The sequence below is a fragment of the Somniosus microcephalus genome, unplaced genomic scaffold, assembly GCF_052327205.1.
Source record: "Somniosus microcephalus isolate GS21.2 unplaced genomic scaffold, FLI_Smic_1.0 unresolved_chr7, whole genome shotgun sequence".
NCBI classification, from domain to species: domain Eukaryota; kingdom Metazoa; phylum Chordata; class Chondrichthyes; order Squaliformes; family Somniosidae; genus Somniosus; species Somniosus microcephalus.
Window position 1 is genome coordinate 13,402,429 of NW_028225185.1, and position 17,607 is coordinate 13,420,035.

The window sequence follows — 17,607 nt, forward strand, 5'->3', positions numbered from 1 at the left end:
GAGCGCTGCACTGTCAGAGGGGCAGTACTGAGGGAGCACCGCACTGTCGGAAGGGCAGTACAGAGGGAGCGCCGCACTGTCAGAGGGGCAGTACTGAGGGAGCGTCGCACTGTCGGAGGGGCAGTACTGAGGGAGCGCCGCACTGTCGGAGGGGCAGTACCGAGGGAGCGCCGCACTGTCGGAGGGGCAGTACTGAGGGAGCGCCGCACTGTCGGAGGGGCAGTACTGAGGGAGAGCCGCACTGTCGGAGGGGCAGTACTGAGGGAGCGTCGCACTGTCGGAGCGGCAGTACTGAGGGAGAGCCGCACTGTCGGAGGGGCAGTACTGAGGGAGCGCCGCACTGTCGGAGGGGCAGTACTGAGGGAGCGCCGCACTGTCGGAGGTGCCATTTTTCGGATGAGGCGTTAAACCGAGGCCCCGTCTGCCCTCTCAGGTGGACGTAAAAGATCCCACAGCCACTATTGGAAGAAGAGCAGGGGGAGTTCTCCCCGGTGTCCTGGGGCCAATATTTATCCCTCAATCAACATCACTAAAAACAGATGATCTGGTCATTATCACATTGCTGTTCGTGGGAGCTTGCTGTGCGCAAATTGGCTGCTGCGTTTCCTACATTACAACACTTCACATGGGCTTCATTGGCTGTGAGGCGCTTTGGGACGTCCTGAGGCGGTGAAAGGCGTTATAGTAATGCAAATTCTTGCTACCAATTCTGTCCTATCAGCAAGGGTGTTCAATCGAGAGCTGGAGCCCTGGCTCACGTTGACCGTCTCCCGAGGGTAACGGTTCTGAAGCAATTCCGTGAGCCCCCCCCCACCACTTCTGGCCCAGCTCCGCGGCTGAACCATGGATCTATCTGGTTGTTGGCTCGTTACCGGACCCTATAGGAGTCCTTGGAGAATGAAATGACACAACGGAAGAAGAAAATAGGGCGGGGTGTAAAATGGGCATGCTATTCACTGTGGACCAAGATCAATCTCGCGCCCCTGGTCTCCAGACCATCTGGAGAGCCTTGGGTACGCTTTCTGCACCTCAGTAGCCGCACCCCGCCCAATCCTGTGTCCCACTCCCCCCAAGAGAAGATTTAACGGGAGTCCGCACTTACTCTGCGAGGAATGAGGCCATCCAGGGGACTGAGGCCCAGATCAAAGGAATAGACGTGGTCCCTACGTAAAATAGAAGACAATTATTGGCAAACCAGGCAGCTCGCTCAGCTCGAAAATCAATTCCAATTTACCAGAGGACAAAACAGGATGTATTCATCGCAAACTGCCACTGGCTCGTCTACCATGACGTTGTTCTTCATCATAGGGGCAGGAGTGCTGCACCATGTTACACCCCTGGCGTTGTTCTTCATCATAGGGACAGGAGTGTTGCACCATGTTACACCCCTGGCATTGCTCACCATCATAGGGACAGGAGTGTTGCACCATGTTACACCCCTGGCATTGCTCACCATCATAGGGACGGGAGTGTTGCACCATGTTACACCCCTGGCATTGCTCACCATCATAGGGACGGGAGTGTTGCACCATGTTACACCCCTGGCATTGCTCACCATCATAGGGACGGGAGTGTTGCACCATGTTACACCCCTGGCATTGCTCACCATCATAGGGACGGGAGTGTTGCACCATGTTACACCCCTGGCATTGCTCACCATCATAGGGACGGGAGTGTTGCACCATGTTACACCCCTGGCATTGCTCACCATCATAGGGATGGGAGTGTTGCACCATGTTACACCCCTGGCATTGCTCACCATCATAGGGACAGGAGTGTTGCACCATGTTACACCCCTGGCATTGCTCACCATCATAGGGACGGGAGTGTTGCACCATGTTACACCCCTGGCATTGCTCACCATCATAGGGACGGGAGTGTTGCACCATGTTACACCCCTGGCATTGCTCACCATCATAGGGACAGGAGTGTTGCACCATGTTACACCCCTGGCATTGCTCACCAACATAGGGGCAGGAGTGTTGCACCATGTTACACCCCTGGCATTGCTCACCATCATAGGGACGGGAGTGTTGCACCATGTTACACCCCTGGCATTGCTCATCATCATAGGGACAGGAGTGTTGCACCATGTTACACCCCTGGCATTGCTCACCATCATAGGGACGGGAGTGTTGCACCATGTTACACCCCTGGCATTGCTCATCATCATAGGGACAGGAGTGTTGCACCATGTTACACCCCTGGCATTGCTCACCATCATAGGGACGGGAGTGTTGCACCATGTTACACCCCTGGCATTGCTCACCATCATAGGGACGGGAGTGTTGCACCATGTTACACCCCTGGCATTGCTCACCATCATAGGGACAGGAGTGTTGCACCATGTTACACCCCTGGCATTGCTCATAATCATAGAGGCAGGAGTGTTGCACCACGTTGCACCCCTGGCATTGCTCATCATAGGCGCAGGAGTATTATGCCATGTTACACCCATGGCATTGTTCATCATCATAGAGGCAGAAATGTCACGCATGCACCTAGAGAGTGAGGGCAGCTGGGCGATCAACCCCGGAGGGCATCACATCCAGTCCTCACCCAACGTGCCACCGCACCACCCCCCCAATCACGCCCGCGACGGCTTCTGCAACAGAACAGCTACGATCGACAGTACCTCCCCCCGCCCCCCGCCGTGACCGCACGACCGCGCCTCCGCGCCACGCTGCGCCTGCGGCCCTCACCTCGCTGCGACGTAGAGTGTTTGGTTGATCCTCAGCATGCGCTGGAAGTCCAGGCCCGGCGGGGCGGAGCCGTTGTCGGACGAGGGCCCGCTGAAGGCAGGGTAGTCCTGGGAATCTGAAAAGCCGAGCAAATTGTGGGCAGGAGTCAGGCACAGCAGCTCGCGTGGGCAGAGCAGGAAGAGAACGAAAGGGAAAGGTGGGCGGAACCTGTCCCACGGCCACTACTGGAAGAAGACAGTTTTGGTCTCCTCACCTAATGAAACATAGAAACATAGAAGATAGGAGCAGGAGTAGGCCATTCGGCCCCTCGAGCCTGCTCCGCCATTCAATGCGATCATGGCTGATCATCCAAATTCAGTACCCTGTCCCTGCCTTCTCCCCATATCCCTTGATCCCTTTAGCCTTAAGAAATATATCCAACTCCTTCTTGAATATATTTAATGAATTGGCCTCAACTGCCTTCTGTGGTAGAGAATTCCACAGGTTCACCACTCTCTGGGTGAAGAAATTCCTCCTCATCTCTGTCCTAAATGGCTTACCCCTTATCCTTAGACTGTGACCCCTGGTTCTGGACTCCCCGGCCATCGGGAACATCCTTCCTGCATCTAGTCTATCTAGTCCTGTTAGAATTTTATAAGTTTCAATGAGATCCCCTCTCATTCTTCTAAACTCCAGTAAGTATAAGCCCAATCGACCCAATCTCGCCTCATACGTCATTCCTGCCATCCCAGGTATCAGCCTGGTGAATCTTCGCTGCACTCCCTCCATGGCAAGAACATCCTTCCTCAGATAAGGCGACCAAAACTGCACACAATACTCAAGGTGTGGTCTCACCAAGGCCCTGTACAACTGCAGCAAGACATCCTTGTCCCTGTACTCAAACCCTCTCGCTACGAAGGCCAACATACCATTTGCCTTCCTAACCGCCTGCTGCACCTGCATGCTTACCTTCAGCGACTGGTGCACAAGGACACCCAGGTCTTGTTGCACTTCCCCTTCTCCCAATCTATTGCCATTCAGATAATAGTCTGCCTTCCTGTTTTTGCCTTCGAGGGAGTGCAGCGAAGGTTCACCAGACTGGTTCCTGGGATGGGGGGATTGTCCTATGAGGAGAGATTGAGTAGACTAGGCCTATATTCTCTAGAGTTTAGAAGAATGAGAGGTGATCTCATTGAAACATACAAGATTCTGAGGGGGATTGACAGGGTAGATGCTGAGAGGCTGTTTCCCCCTGGCTGGAGAGTCTAGAACCAGGGGTCACAGTCTCAGGATAAGGGGTCGGCCATTTAGGACTGAGATGAGGAGGAATTTCTTCACTCAGAGGGCGGTGAATCTTTGGAATTCTCTGCCCCAGAGGGCTGTGGAGGCTCAGTCGTTGAGTATATTCAAGGCTGAGATCGATATTTTGGACTCTGGGGAATCGAGGGATATGGGGATCGGGCGGGAAAGTGGAGTTGAGGTCGAAGATCAGCCGTGATCTTATCGAATGGCGGAGCAGGCTCGAGGGGCCGAATGGTCGACTCCTGCTCCTGTTTCTTATGTTCTTATGTAAGAGCAGGGGGAGTTCTCCCCGGTGTCCTGGGGCCAATATTTATCCCTCAACCAACATCACTAAAAACAGATGATCCGATCATTATCACATTGCTGTTTGTGGGAGCTTGCTGTGCGCAAATTGGCTGCCGCGTTTCCTACATTACAACAGTGACCACACTTCAAAAAAAGTACTTCATTGGCTGTGAAGCGCTTTGGGTCGTCCTGAGGTGGTGAAAGGCGCTGGAGAAACGCGAGTCTTTCTTTCATCTTCAAGCCTTGAGGACAGATGAGCAAGAGCGGACCTTATAGTGGCGTCCAGGGCCGTAAGCGGTGCAGGGCAGGTGAATGAAGAACTCGCCCTCAAGTGGCGGTCGGTTACCATGGGGGCAGGGGCGGGGGGAGCGGGGGAATAACTGGCACTGAGCTCAGGGAGCCCTTCTTCACTCAGCGAGCGACGGACACGAGGGGGGCGGACCGGCTGGGCAGGGGAGCAGAGGCAGCGTTCGCTGAGCAATGGCGCACTCCGCTCTCTGCCCGCCCGCCCGCGGTGAGAGCGGGTTAACAGGACTAACATGGCAGGGGTGTGGGGGGTGGGATAACCCTCGGTGGAAAAACGTCGTCCATTCAGCCGTTGCCTCCACTCTCTCAGCATTCAACTTCCCTCAAAGTCTTCTTCTTCTCCTTAGGCAGTCCCTCGGAACCGAGGATGACTTGCTTCCACACTAAAAATGAGTTCTCGGGTGACTGATGAGTCCAATGCGGGACCTACAGTCTCTGTCACAGGTGGGGCAGACGGTGGTTGAAGGGGCGGGCGGGTGGGGTGCTTGGGTTGACGAACGCTCCTTCCGCTGTTTGTGCTTGGCTTCCGCTTGCTCCCGGCGAAGAGGCTCGAGGTGTTCGCCGCCTTCCCGGATGCTTCTCCTCCACTTTCAAAGTAACCTCCTCAAAGTAACTTTCAGGAAAAGGCTGAACGGAATGGGGCTCGTTTCTTTGGAAAAGAGAAGGCTGAGGGGCGGGGGCAGGGGGGCGCGGGGGGGGACCTGATAGAGGTCTTTGAAATTATGAGAGGGTTCGATAGGGTAGACGTAGAGATGTTTCCACTTGTGGAAGAGGAGACCAGAACTAGGGGTCAAAGGGGGCAAAATTGGGTCGCGCCCCCATTCGGGACGCTAACGTCGCCGGAGCGCTACTTTTAGCACCCACGAAAAAGTTGCCACCTCCGCGCCCGAAACTCACCGGTAGCGCCTGATGTAATAATACTCACTACGCACTTGGATTGAGCATAAACCAAGGCGTAAATCAACTTGTTTCAGAACATGGAGGTCTAGTTGTACTTCCCTAGTTCCTTGTCTTACAAAATGTCCCTGGACAAGCTGGGGCCCACGCCCGAGTATTTATACTCCTTGGACGGCGCCACCAGCTGGCCGTCCAGCGTTATTTCACGAGTAGTTTCTTGACGATGATGAGATTTATAACAGCGCCCCAAGAGGGAGCCGCACCCCGCCTTGCGCAGCGCGACCCGGGGGCCCAGCTGAGTGGGCTGCTCAGGAGGCTGGGGACGGCAACGGAGGGGGTTGGGGGTGGGCAGGTGCTGGCAGGCAGCCAGCAACTAAAATGGCTGCCCGGCACTTTCCCCTTTAATCTGCACCGCCCTGACCGCAGGTAGGCCCCCCCCCGACCTGACCCCCATTGGACGTAGCGCCCAGCGGTAAGTCGGGGGTGGGGTGTTGGCGCTACTGAAGATCGCGGCCGGGGCGATGACGGTTACCGCCGCCGCTAACCTCCCGCTGAATTTCCCGGGAGGCATGGGCGGCGCCGCGCCCCAGGCGCTAGTTGCTTCGCGCCCTGTAATGGAAGGCGCAAATCAACCGAATGTTTCCCCCATAGAGTCATAACTATCATGAATATTATCATTCATGAAGAAATGACTCATGAAATAACACTGGGCGACCAGCTGGTGGCGCCGTCCAAGGAACGTATAAATACTCAGGCGTGGGCCCAGCTTGCTCAGGACGTTTTTGTAACCAGGAACTAGTGATGTAACTAGAAATCTCATGGTCGTGAAACAGTTGATTAAAGCCTTGTTTTATACTCAACTAAGTGCTTAGTGAGTTTTCATACATCAATAACAGCACAGAAGGAGGCCATTCGGCCCATCGAGTCCGTGCCGGCTCTCTGTAGAGCGATCCAGTCAGCTCCATTCCCCCCGCTCTATCCCCGTAGCCCTGCAAGTTTATTTCCCTCAACTAGGGGCCGTCAATATAAGAGAGTCACTAATAAACCCAATCGGGAATTCAGGAGAAACTTCTTTACCCAGAGAGTGGTGAGAATGTGGAACTCACTGCCACAGGGAGTGGTCGAGGCGAAGATTATAGATGCATTTAAGGGGAGGCGAGACAAACACATGAGAGAGAAAGGGACTAGAGCGTTCTACTGATAGTTAGACGAGGAAGGGCGGGAGGAGGCTCGTGTGGAGCATAAATGCCGGCATGGACTGGTTGGGCCGAATGGCCTGTTTCTGTACTGGACATTCTATGCCATTCTTTTTCCGTTTATATTTTATGAATCTCTGTCAAACATCCAAAGCACAGGCGAGGTACCTTTCCAGTTTACAACGTCCTTAAAATGGTTTTCAGAACTGGCATTCGTATAGCGCCGTCCACATCCTCGGGAACTCCCACAGCGCTTCACGGCCAAGAGGAGCCCCGATAGATTGTGAAAGGGGGTTTTGATCGGGTAGGCGTAGAGAAGATGTTTCCGCTTGTGGGGGGAGACCAGAACTAGGGGCCGTCAATAGAAGATGGTCACTAATAAATTCAATGGGGAATTCAGGAGATACTTCTTTACCCAGAGAGTGGTGAGAATGTGGAACTCGCTACCACAGGGAGTGGTTGAAGTGAATAGCACAGATACATTTAAGGGGAAGCTGGATAAACACACGAGGGAGAAAGGAATAGAAGGATGGGGTGATGGGGTGAGATGAAGAGGGGAGGGAGGAGGCTGGTGTGGAGCATAAACACCAGCACGGGCCAGTCGGGGCCCAATGTCCAGTTTCTGGGCTGTACAGTCTCTGTACCAGGCAGCGCTCGTCAGCGGGCTATTCAACCGTGATGGGGAGGGGGTGGGTTACATTTACCGACCCTCTCCCCTCACTCCCACTAACCCGTGCTGTACCTGCCCTGGGAGTGTTTGATGGGACAGTGTAGAGGGAGCTTTACTCTGTATCTAACCCGTGCTGTACCTGCCCTGGGAGTGTTTGATGGGGACATGTAGAGGGAGCTTTACTCTGTATCTAACCCGTGCTGTACCTGCCCTGGGAGTGTTTGATGGGACAGTGTAGAGGGAGCTTTACTCTGTATCTAACCCGTGCTGTACCTGCCCTGGGAGTGTTTGATGGGACAGTGTAGAGGGAGCTTTACTCTGTATCTAACCCTGTACTGTACCTGCCCTGGGAGTGTTTGATGGGACAGTGTAGAGGGAGCTTTACTCTGTATCTAACCCTGTACTGTACCTGCCCTGGGAGTATTTGTTGGGACAGTGTAGAGGGAGCTTTACTCTGTATCTAACCCGTGCTGTACCTGCCCTGGGAGTGTTTGATGGGACAGTGTAGAGGGAGCTATACTCTGTATCTAACCCGTGCTGTACCTGCCCTGGGAGTGTTTGATGGGACAGTGTAGAGGGAGGTTTACTCTGTATCTAACCAGTACTGTACCTGCCCTGGGAGTGTTTGATGGGATAGTGTAGAGGGAGCTTTACTCTGTATCTAACCCTGTGCTGTACCTGCCCTGGGAGTGTTTGATGGGACAGTGCAGAGGGAGCTTTACTCTGTATCGAACCCCGTGTTGTACCTGCCCTGGGAGTGTCTGATGGGGACAGTGTAGAGGGAGCTTTACTCTATATCTAACTCTGTGCTGTACCTGCCCTGGGAGTGATTGATGGGACAGTGTAGAGGGAGCTTTACTCTGTATCTAACCCGTGCTGTACCTGCCCTGGGAGTGTTTGATGGGACAGTGTAGAGGGAGCTTTACTCTGTATCTAACCGGTGCTGTAGCTGCCCTGGGAGTGTTTGATGGGACAGTGTAGAGGGAGCTTTACTCTGTATCTAACCTGTGCTGTACCTGCCCTGGGAGTGTTTGATGGGACAGTGTAGAGGGAGCTTTACGCTGTATCTAACCCGTGCTGTACCTGCCCTGGGAGTGTTTGATGGGGACAGTGTAGAGGGAGCTTTACTCTGTATCTAACCCTGTGCTGTACCTGCCCTGGGAATGTTTGATAGGACAGTGTAGAGGGAGCTTTACGCTGTATCTAACCCTGTGCTGTACCTGCCCTGGGAGTGTTTGATGGGACAGTGTAGAGGGAGCTTTACTCTGTATCTAACCCTGTGCTGTACCTGCCCTGGGAGTGTTTGATGGGACAGTGTAGAGGGAGCTTTACTCTGTATCTAACCCGTGCTGTACCTGCCCTGGGAGTGTTTGATGGGGACAGTGTAGAGGGAGCTTTACTCTGCATCTAACCCGTGCTGTACCTGCCCTGGGAGTGTTTGATGGAACAGTGTAGAGGAAGCTTTACTCTGTATCTAACCCGTGCTGTAGCTGCCCTGGGAGTGTTTGATGGGACAGTGTAGAGGGAGCTTTACTCTGTATCTAACCCTGTGCTCTACCTGTCCTGGGAGTGTTTGATGGGGACAGTGTAGAGGGAGCTTTACTCTGTATCTAACCCGTGCTGTAGCTGCCCTGGGAGTGTTTGATGGGGACAGTGTAGAGGGAGCTTTACTCTGTATCTAACCCGTGCTGTACCTGCCCTGGGAGTGTTTGATGGGACAGTGTAGAGGGAGCTTTACTCTGTATCTAACCCTGTGCTGTACCTGCCCTGGGAGTGTTTGATGGAACAGTGTAGAGGGAGCTTTACTCTGTATCTAACCCGTGCTGTAGCTGCCCTGGGAGTGTTTGATGGGACAGTGTAGAGGGAGCTTTACTCTGCATCTAACCCTGTGCTCTACCTGTCCTGGGAGTGTTTGATGGGGACAGTGTAGAGGGAGCTTTACTCTGTATCTAACCCGTGCTGTACCTGCCCTGGGAGTGTTTGATGGGGACAGTGTAGAGGGAGCTTTACTCTGTATCTAACCCGTGCTGTACCTGCCCTGGGAGTGTTTGATGGGACAGTGTAGAGGGAGCTTTACTCTGTATCTAACCCTGTGCTGTACCTGCCCTGGGAGTGTTTGATGGGACAGTGTAGAGGGAGCTTTACTCTGTATCTAACCCGTGCTGTACCTGCCCTGGGAGTGTTTGATGGGACAGTGTAGAGGGAGCTTTACTCTGTATCTAACCGGTGCTGTAGCTGTCCTGGGAGTGTTTGATGGGACAGTGTAGAGGGAGCTTTACTCTGTATCTAACCTGTGCTGTACCTGCCCTGGGAGTGTTTGATGGGACAGTGCAGAGGGAGCTTTACGCTGTATCTAACCCGTGCTGTACCTGCCCTGGGAGTGTTTGATGGGGACAGTGTAGAGGGAGCTTTACTCTGTATCTAACCCTGTGCTGTACCTGCCCTGGGAATGTTTGATAGGACAGTGTAGAGGGAGCTTTACGCTGTATCTAACCCTGTGCTGTACCTGCCCTGGGAGTGTTTGATGGGACAGTGTAGAGGGAGCTTTACTCTGTATCTAACCCTGTGCTGTACCTGCCCTGGGAGTGTTTGATGGGACAGTGTAGAGGGAGCTTTACTCTGTATCTAACCCGTGCTGTACCTGCCCTGGGAGTGTTTGATGGGGACAGTGTAGAGGGAGCTTTACTCTGCATCTAACCCGTGCTGTACCTGCCCTGGGAGTGTTTGATGGAACAGTGTAGAGGGAGCTTTACTCTGTATCTAACCCGTGCTGCAGCTGCCCTGGGAGTGTTTGATGGGACAGTGTAGAGGGAGCTTTACTCTGTATCTAACCCTGTGCTCTACCTGTCCTGGGAGTGTTTGATGGGGACAGTGTAGAGGGAGCTTTACTCTGTATCTAACCCGTGCTGTACCTGCCCTGGGAGTGTTTGATGGGGACAGTGTAGAGGGAGCTTTACTCTGTATCTAACCCGTGCTGTACCTGCCCTGGGAGTGTTTGATGGGACAGTGTAGAGGGAGCTTTACTCTGTATCTAACCCTGTGCTGTACCTGCCCTGGGAGTGTTTGATGGAACAGTGTAGAGGGAGCTTTACTCTGTATCTAACCCGTGCTGTACCTGCCCTGGGAGTGTTTGATGGGACAGTGTAGAGGGAGCTTTACTCTGTATCTAACCCTGTGCTGTACCTGCCCTGTGAGTGTTTGATGGGACAGTGTAGAGGGAGCTTTACTCTGTATCTAACCCGTGCTGTACCTGCCCTGGGAGTGTTTGATGGGGATAGTGTAGAGGGAGCTTCACTCTGCATCTAACCCGTGCTGTACCTGCCCTGGGAGTGTTTGATGGGACAGTGTAGCGGCAGCTTTACTCTGTATCTAACCCGTGCTGTACCTGCCCTGGGAGTGTTTGATGGGACAGTGTAGAGGGAGCTTTACTCCGTATCTAACCCTGTGCTGTACCTGGCCTGGGAGTGTTTGATGGGACAGTGTAGAGGGAGCTTTACTCTGTATCTAACCCGTTTTTGTACCTGCCCTGGGAGTGTTTGATGGGACAGTGTAGAGGGAGCTTTACTCTGTATCTAACATGTGCTGTACCTGCCCTGGGAGGGTTTGATGGGACAGTGTAGAGGGAGCTTTACTCTGTATCTAACCCCGTGCTGTACCTGCCCTGGGAGTGTTTGATGGGGACAGTGTCGAGGGAGCTTTACTCTGTATCTAACCCGTGCTGTACCTGCCCTGGGAGTGTTTGATGGGACAGTGTAGAGGGAGCTTTACTCTGTATCTAACCCGTGCTGTACCTGCCCTGGGAGTGTTTGATGGGACAGTGTAGAGGGAGCTTTACTCTGTATCTAACCCGTGCTGTACCTGTCCTGGGAGTGTTTGATGGGACAGTGTAGAGGGAGCTTTACTCTGTATCTAACCCTGTGCTCTACCTGTCCTGGGAGTGTTTGATGGGGACAGTGTAGAGGGAGCTTTACTCTGTATCTAACCCGTGCTGTACCTGCCCTGGGAGTGTTTGATGGGGACAGTGTAGAGGGAGCTTTACTCTGTATCTAACCCGTGCTGTACCTGCCCTGGGAGTGTTTGATGGGACAGTGTAGAGGCAGCTTTACTCTGTATCTAACCCTGTGCTGTACCTGCCCTGGGAGTGTTTGATGGGACAGTGTAGAGGCAGCTTTACTCTGTATCTAACCCGTGCTGTACCTGCCCTGGGAGTGTTTGATGGAACAGTGTAGAGGGAGCTTTACTCCGTATCTAACCCTGTGCTGTACCTGCCCTGGGAGTGTTTGATGGGACAGTGTAGAGGGAGCTTTACTCTGTATCTAACCCGTGCTGTACCTGCCCTGGGAGTGTTTGATGGGGACAGTGTAGAGGGAGCTTTACTCTGTATCTAACCCCATGCTGTACCTGCCCTGGGAGTGTTTGATGGGACAGTGTAGAGGGAGCTTTACTCTGTATCTAACCCGTGCTGTACCTGCCCTGGGAGTGTTTGATGGGACAGTGTAGAGGGAGCTTTACTCTGTATCTAACCCGTTTTTGTACCTGCCCTGGGAGTGTTTGATGGGACAGTGTAGAGGGAGCTTTACTCAGTATCTAACATGTGCTCTACCTGCCCTGGGAGTGTTTGATGGGACAGTGTAGAGGGAGCTTTACTCTGTATCTAACCCGTGCTGTACCTGCCCTGGGAGTGTTTGATGGGACAGTGTAGAGGGAGCTTTACTCTGTATGTAACCCGTGCTGTACCTGTCCTGGGAGTGTTTGATGGGACAGTGTAGAGGGAGCTTTACTCTGTATCTAACCCGTGCTGTACCTGCCCTGGGAGTGTTTGATGGGACAGTGTAGAGGGAGCTTTACTCTGTATCTAACCCTGTGCTGTACCTGCCCTGGGAGTGTTTGATGGGACAGTGTAGAGGGAGCTTTGCTCTGCATCTAACCCTGTGCTGTACCTGCCCTGGGAGTGTTTGATGGGACAGTGTAGAGGGAGCTTTACTCTGTATCTAACCCGTGCTGTACCTGCCCTGGGAGTGTTTGATGGGGACAGTGTAGAGGGAGCTTTACTCTGTATCTAACCCCGTGCTGTACCTGCCCTGGGAGTGTTTGATGGGACAGTGTAGAGGGAGCTTTACTCTGTATCTAACCCGTGCTGTACCTGCCCTGGGAGTGTTTGATGGAACAGTGTAGAGGGAGCTTTACTCTGTATCTAACCCGTGCTGTACCTGCTGTGGGAGTGTTTGATGGGACAGTGTAGAGGGAGCTTTACTCTGTATCTAACCCTGTGCTGTACCTGCCCTGGGAGTGTTTGATGGGACAGTGTAGAGGGAGCTTTACTCTGTATCTAACCCGTGCTGTACCTGCCCTGGGAGTGTTTGATGGGACAGTGTAGAGGGAGCTTTACTCTGTATCTAACCCGTGCTGTACCTGCCCTGGGAGTGTTTGATGGGGACAGTGTAGAGGGAGCTTTACTCTGTATCTAACCCCGTGCTGTACCTGCCCTGGGAGTGTTTGATGGGACAGTGTAGAGGGAGCTTTACTCTGTATCTAACCCGTGCTGTACCTGCCCTGGGAGTGTTTGATGGAACAGTGTAGAGGGAGCTTTACTCTGTATCTAACCCGTGCTGTACCTGCTGTGGGAGTGTTTGATGGGACAGTGTAGAGGGAGCTTTACTCTGTATCTAACCCTGTGCTGTACCTGCCCTGGGAGTGTTTGATGGGACAGTGTAGAGGGAGCTTTACTCTGTATCTAACCCGTGCTGTACCTGCCCTGGGAGTGTTTGATGGGACAGTGTAGAGGGAGCTTTACTCTGTATCTAACCCGTGCTGTACCTGCCCTGGGAGTGTTTGATGGGACAGTGTAGAGGGAGCTTTACTCTGTATCTAACCCATGCTGTACCTGCCCTGGGATTGTTTGATGGGGACATTGTAGAGGGAGCTTTACTCTCTATCTAACCCGTGCTGTACCTGCCCTGGGAGTGTTTGATGGGGACAGTGTAGAGGGAGCTTTACTCTGTATCTAACCCGTGCTGTACCTGCCCTGGGAGTGTTTGATGGGACAGTGTAGAGGGAGCTTTACTCTGTATCTAACCCGTGCTGTACCTGCCCTGGCCTAACCTTGTGGAGAGGAGGATGGGGGGAGGGTTGGCTAACAAGAGTCCTTGATCCTGAGGTCTCAGAGGAACAGGAGGAGGCCATTCAGCCCCTCAAGCCTGTTCCGCCATTCATTTAGAGTAATGCGTACAGTTCTGGTCACCATATTATAAAAAGGATATAGAGGCACTGGAGAGGGTGCAGAGAAGATTTACAAGGATGATACCAGAAATGCAAGGGCATATCTATCAGGAAAGAATGAACAGGCTGGGTCTCTTTCTCTTGAGGGCTGACCTAATAGAGGTCTTTAAGATTATGAAAGGGTTTCGATAGGGTAGACACAGAGAAGATGTTTCCACTTGTTGTGGAGACCAGAACTAGGGGCCGTCAATATAAGAGAGTCACTAATAAATCCAATGGGGAATTCAGAAGAAACTTCTTTACCCAGAGAGTGGTGAGAATGTGGAACTCGCTGCCACAGGGAGTGGTCGAGGCGAAGAGCACAGATGCATTTAAGGGGAAGCTGGATAAACACACGAGGGAGAAAGGAATAGAGGGATCTGCTGATGGGGTGAGATGAAGAGGGGCGGGAGGAGGCTGGTGTGGAGCAGAAACACCGGCACGGGGCAGTCGGGGCTGAATGGCCTGTTTCCTGGGCCGTGAATACTTGGTAAGACTAGCCGCCTCGCGAAGCGAAGCTGTTAATCATCCTGCTCGCTGTGAGAAATTGTTTTAATTTGCATTCAGCAGCGTGATCGAGTGGCCCGGAGTTAATATTACAAATGGATCATATTCCTCGCGGAGGCTCAGTCGCAGATAAATTAATAATGGCAAATTAGCCATGCAATTATGATCAGAACCGAGGTAGATTTTAGGCCTCGGGCCTAAGGCTGAACTCGGCGAACAGTCTCAGAGAGGAGATGTTCAGTCAATCCAGCCCTGGTAGCCACAGTATTCTCCTGCAACCAGTTACACCTCCTCCAGACCCAGCTTTGGTTTCTTTGCTTGTCCCGTTCCTACTGCCCTTTGGCCTCCGCCCCCTCGTCCTCTTTTGTCATTTAATCTCGCCTGTCCTTCCACCCGATCACAGGCCTTCCCTTTTTGTTCTTTCCTTCCCCCCCTCTCCCCCACCTCTTTCCCAGCCCTCCCCCCCCACCACCCCCCGCACTTCTAAAACGGGCTAATCTCTCTAACTTCTCCCAGTTCTGACAGAAAGGTCATATACCTGAAACGTTACACAGGGTTACAGAGGCACAGAAACAGGCCGCTCGGCCCAACCAGTCCGTGCCGGCGTTCATGCTCCCCTCGAGCCTCCTCCCGTCTTTCCTGATCTAACTCTATCAGCGTAACCCTCTATTCCCTTCTCCCTCATACGCTTGTCTAGCCTCCCCTTAAATGCATCTCTGCTATTCGCTCAACCACTCCCTGTGGCAGCGAGTTCCACATTCTCACCACTCTCTGGGTAAAGAAGTTTCTCCTGAACTCCCTATTGGATTTATTAGTGACTATCTTATATTGACCGACCCTAGTTCTGGTCTTCCTCACAAGTGGAAACATTCTCTCTGTATCCACTCTATCAAAACCTTTCATAATTTTAAAGACCTCTATTCGGTCACCCCTCAGCCTTTTTTCAAGAGTAAAGAAACCCCGCCTGTTCATCCTTTCCTGATATGTATACCCTCGCGTTTCAGGTATTGTAGCGGTACCACCGAGTGTCCCTTACTTACCGGACATAATTCCCTTTAACGTAACGATGTAGCCGGTGCGGGGGCTTTCCTCCTTTGGGCGCGCGGGCGAACGCGATGACGCGGGTTAACGCGATGACGTCACGTCGCACATCACGTGACCGTCCCAAGCGCGGGCAAACGCGATGACGTCGTCACGCAAGTCACGGGACGACCCAAGCGCGGGAAGAACGCGATGACATCATCACGCAATCCACGGGACTGCCTACTCAGTCCTCGTGGCGTCTCCGTCTGGTGAAGACCTATTTTATGGCTCTCCTGTAGCAAGGCCAGCAACCTGTTTGATTTCCTCTGTTCCTGCATTAAAAACCTTTTTTGATTGTTCTCCTGGAGTCGAACTCGATCATTAAGTAGGAATTCGTCCAATACCTACATCGGTGAACCCGAATACCTACAGTATCATCCTTGTAAATCTTCTCTGCACCCTCTCCAGTGCCTCTCTATACTTTTTATAATATGGCGACCACAACTGCACTCAGTACTCCAAGTGTGGTCTAACCAAGGTTCGATACAGGTTTGGCAAAACTTCCCTACTTTTCAATTCTATCCCTGTAGAAATAAACCCTAGATCTTGGTTTGCTTTTTTTATGGCTTTGTTAACCTGTCTCGCAACTTTCAGTGATTTGTGTATTTGTACTCCCAGATCCCTTTGTTCCTCTACCCCACCCAGACTCGCACCCTCCAAGTAATAAGTGACCTCCCTATTCGTCCTACCATAATGTAATACCTGACATTTATCTGTGTTGATCTTCATTTGCCGATTATATGCCAAGTTTATGAATGTCCTCCTGTAATTTGTTGCAGTCCTCAGTATTGACTAGCCCCCCCCCAATTTGGTGTCCTCCGCAAATTTAGAAATTGTGTTTCTGATTCCAAAGTCTAAATCGTTACTGTAAATTGTGATCCCAGCACTGATCCTTGTGGAACACCGCTAACTCTGTTAGTGTTAACTCTGTTTCTCTCTCTCCAGGGTTCCAGCATTTTCTGTTTTTTATCCCGCGTTCCCCATGGTGCATTTGTTTAACGCAGCGAGTTGTTGTGATCTGGAACGCGCTGCCTGAAAGGGCGGCGGGAGCAGATTCAATAAGATAAATACTTGAAAAGGAAAAATTCACAGGGCTGTGGGGGAGAGAGCAGCAGGTGTGGGACTAATTGGAGAGCTCGTCCAAAGAGCCAGCACAGGCACGGTGGGCCAAATGGCCTCCTCCTGTGCTCTATTGTTCTACGATCCAATGAACCCTGAATTCCATTAAAAGACAGACTCGCATTTCTCCAGCGCCTTTCACGACCACCGGACGTCCCAAAGCGCTTTACAGCCAATGAAGTACTTGTTTTGAAGTGTGGTCACTGTTGTAATGTAGGAAACGTGGCAGCTCAATTTGCGCACAGCAAGCTCCCACAGCAAGCCTCACAGCGCCAGGGACCCGGGTTCAAATCCAGCCTCGGGTGACTGTCTGTGTGGAGTTTGCACATTCTCCCCGTGTTTGCGTGGGTTTCCTCCGGGTGCTCCGGTTTCCTCCCACAGTCCAAAGGTGTGCGGGTTAGGTTGATTGGCCATGATAAAAATTGGCCCTTAGTGTTAGGGGGGATTAAATACGTGGGGTCACGGGGATAGGGCTTGGGTGGGATGGCTGTCGGTGTAGGGACCGGGTGCTAGGGTTTGGATGATCAGCCATGATCTCGTTGAATGGCGGAGCAGGCTCGAAGGGCCGAATGGCCTACTCCTGCTCCTATCTTCTATGTTTCTATGTTTCTAAACAGCAATGTGATAATGACCAGATCATCTGTTTTTTTAGTGATGTTGATTGAGTGATACCCGCCCTGCTGTATGCCTCAGAGACATGGACCATGTACAGCAGGCACCTCAAAGCACTGGAGAGGTACCACCAATGCTGCCTCTGCAAGATCCTGCAAATCCATTGGCAGGATAGGCGCACCAACGTCAGTGTTCTCGCTCAGGCCAACATCCCCAGCATCGAAGCTTTGACCACGCTCGATCAGCTCCGATGGACGGGTCACATCGTCCGCATGCCCGATACGAGACTCCCAAAACAAGCGCTCTACTCGGAGCTCCGACACGGCAAGAGAGCCCCAGGTGGGCAGAGGAAACGCTTCAAGGACACCCTCAAAGCCTCCTTGAAAAAGTGCAACATCCCCACCACCGACACCTGGGAATCCCTGGCCCAAGACCGCACCAAGTGAAGGAGAAGCTTCCGGGAAGGCGCCGAACACCTCGAGTCTCTTCGCCGGGAGCAAGCGGAAGCCAAGCGCAAACAGCGGAAGGAACGCACGTCAACCCAAGCACCCCACACCCGCCCCTTCAACCACCGTCTGCCCCACCTGTGACAGAGACTGTGGGTCCTGCACTGGACTCATCAGTCACTCGAGAACTCATTTTTAATGTGGAAGCAAGTCATCCTCGGTTCTGAGGGACTGCCTAAGAAGAA

At 52.6% G+C, this 17,607-nt stretch overlaps 1 protein-coding gene across 2 annotated transcripts in view; it reads right to left on the reverse strand.

Annotated features, from left to right (window-relative positions):
- Positions 1 to 17,607, reverse strand: part of sema6cb (semaphorin 6Cb) — a 118,475-nt gene that overhangs the window by 51,059 nt on the left and 49,809 nt on the right. For both annotated transcript variants that reach the window (XM_085978673.1, XM_085978674.1), the window contains exons 3-4: positions 2,703 to 2,817; positions 1,103 to 1,163 (exon numbers count right to left, since the gene is read on the reverse strand). In XM_085978673.1, coding sequence (XP_085834799.1) covers positions 1,103 to 1,163; positions 2,703 to 2,817 — 176 coding nt within the window. The remainder of the gene's footprint in view (positions 1 to 1,102; positions 1,164 to 2,702; positions 2,818 to 17,607) is intronic.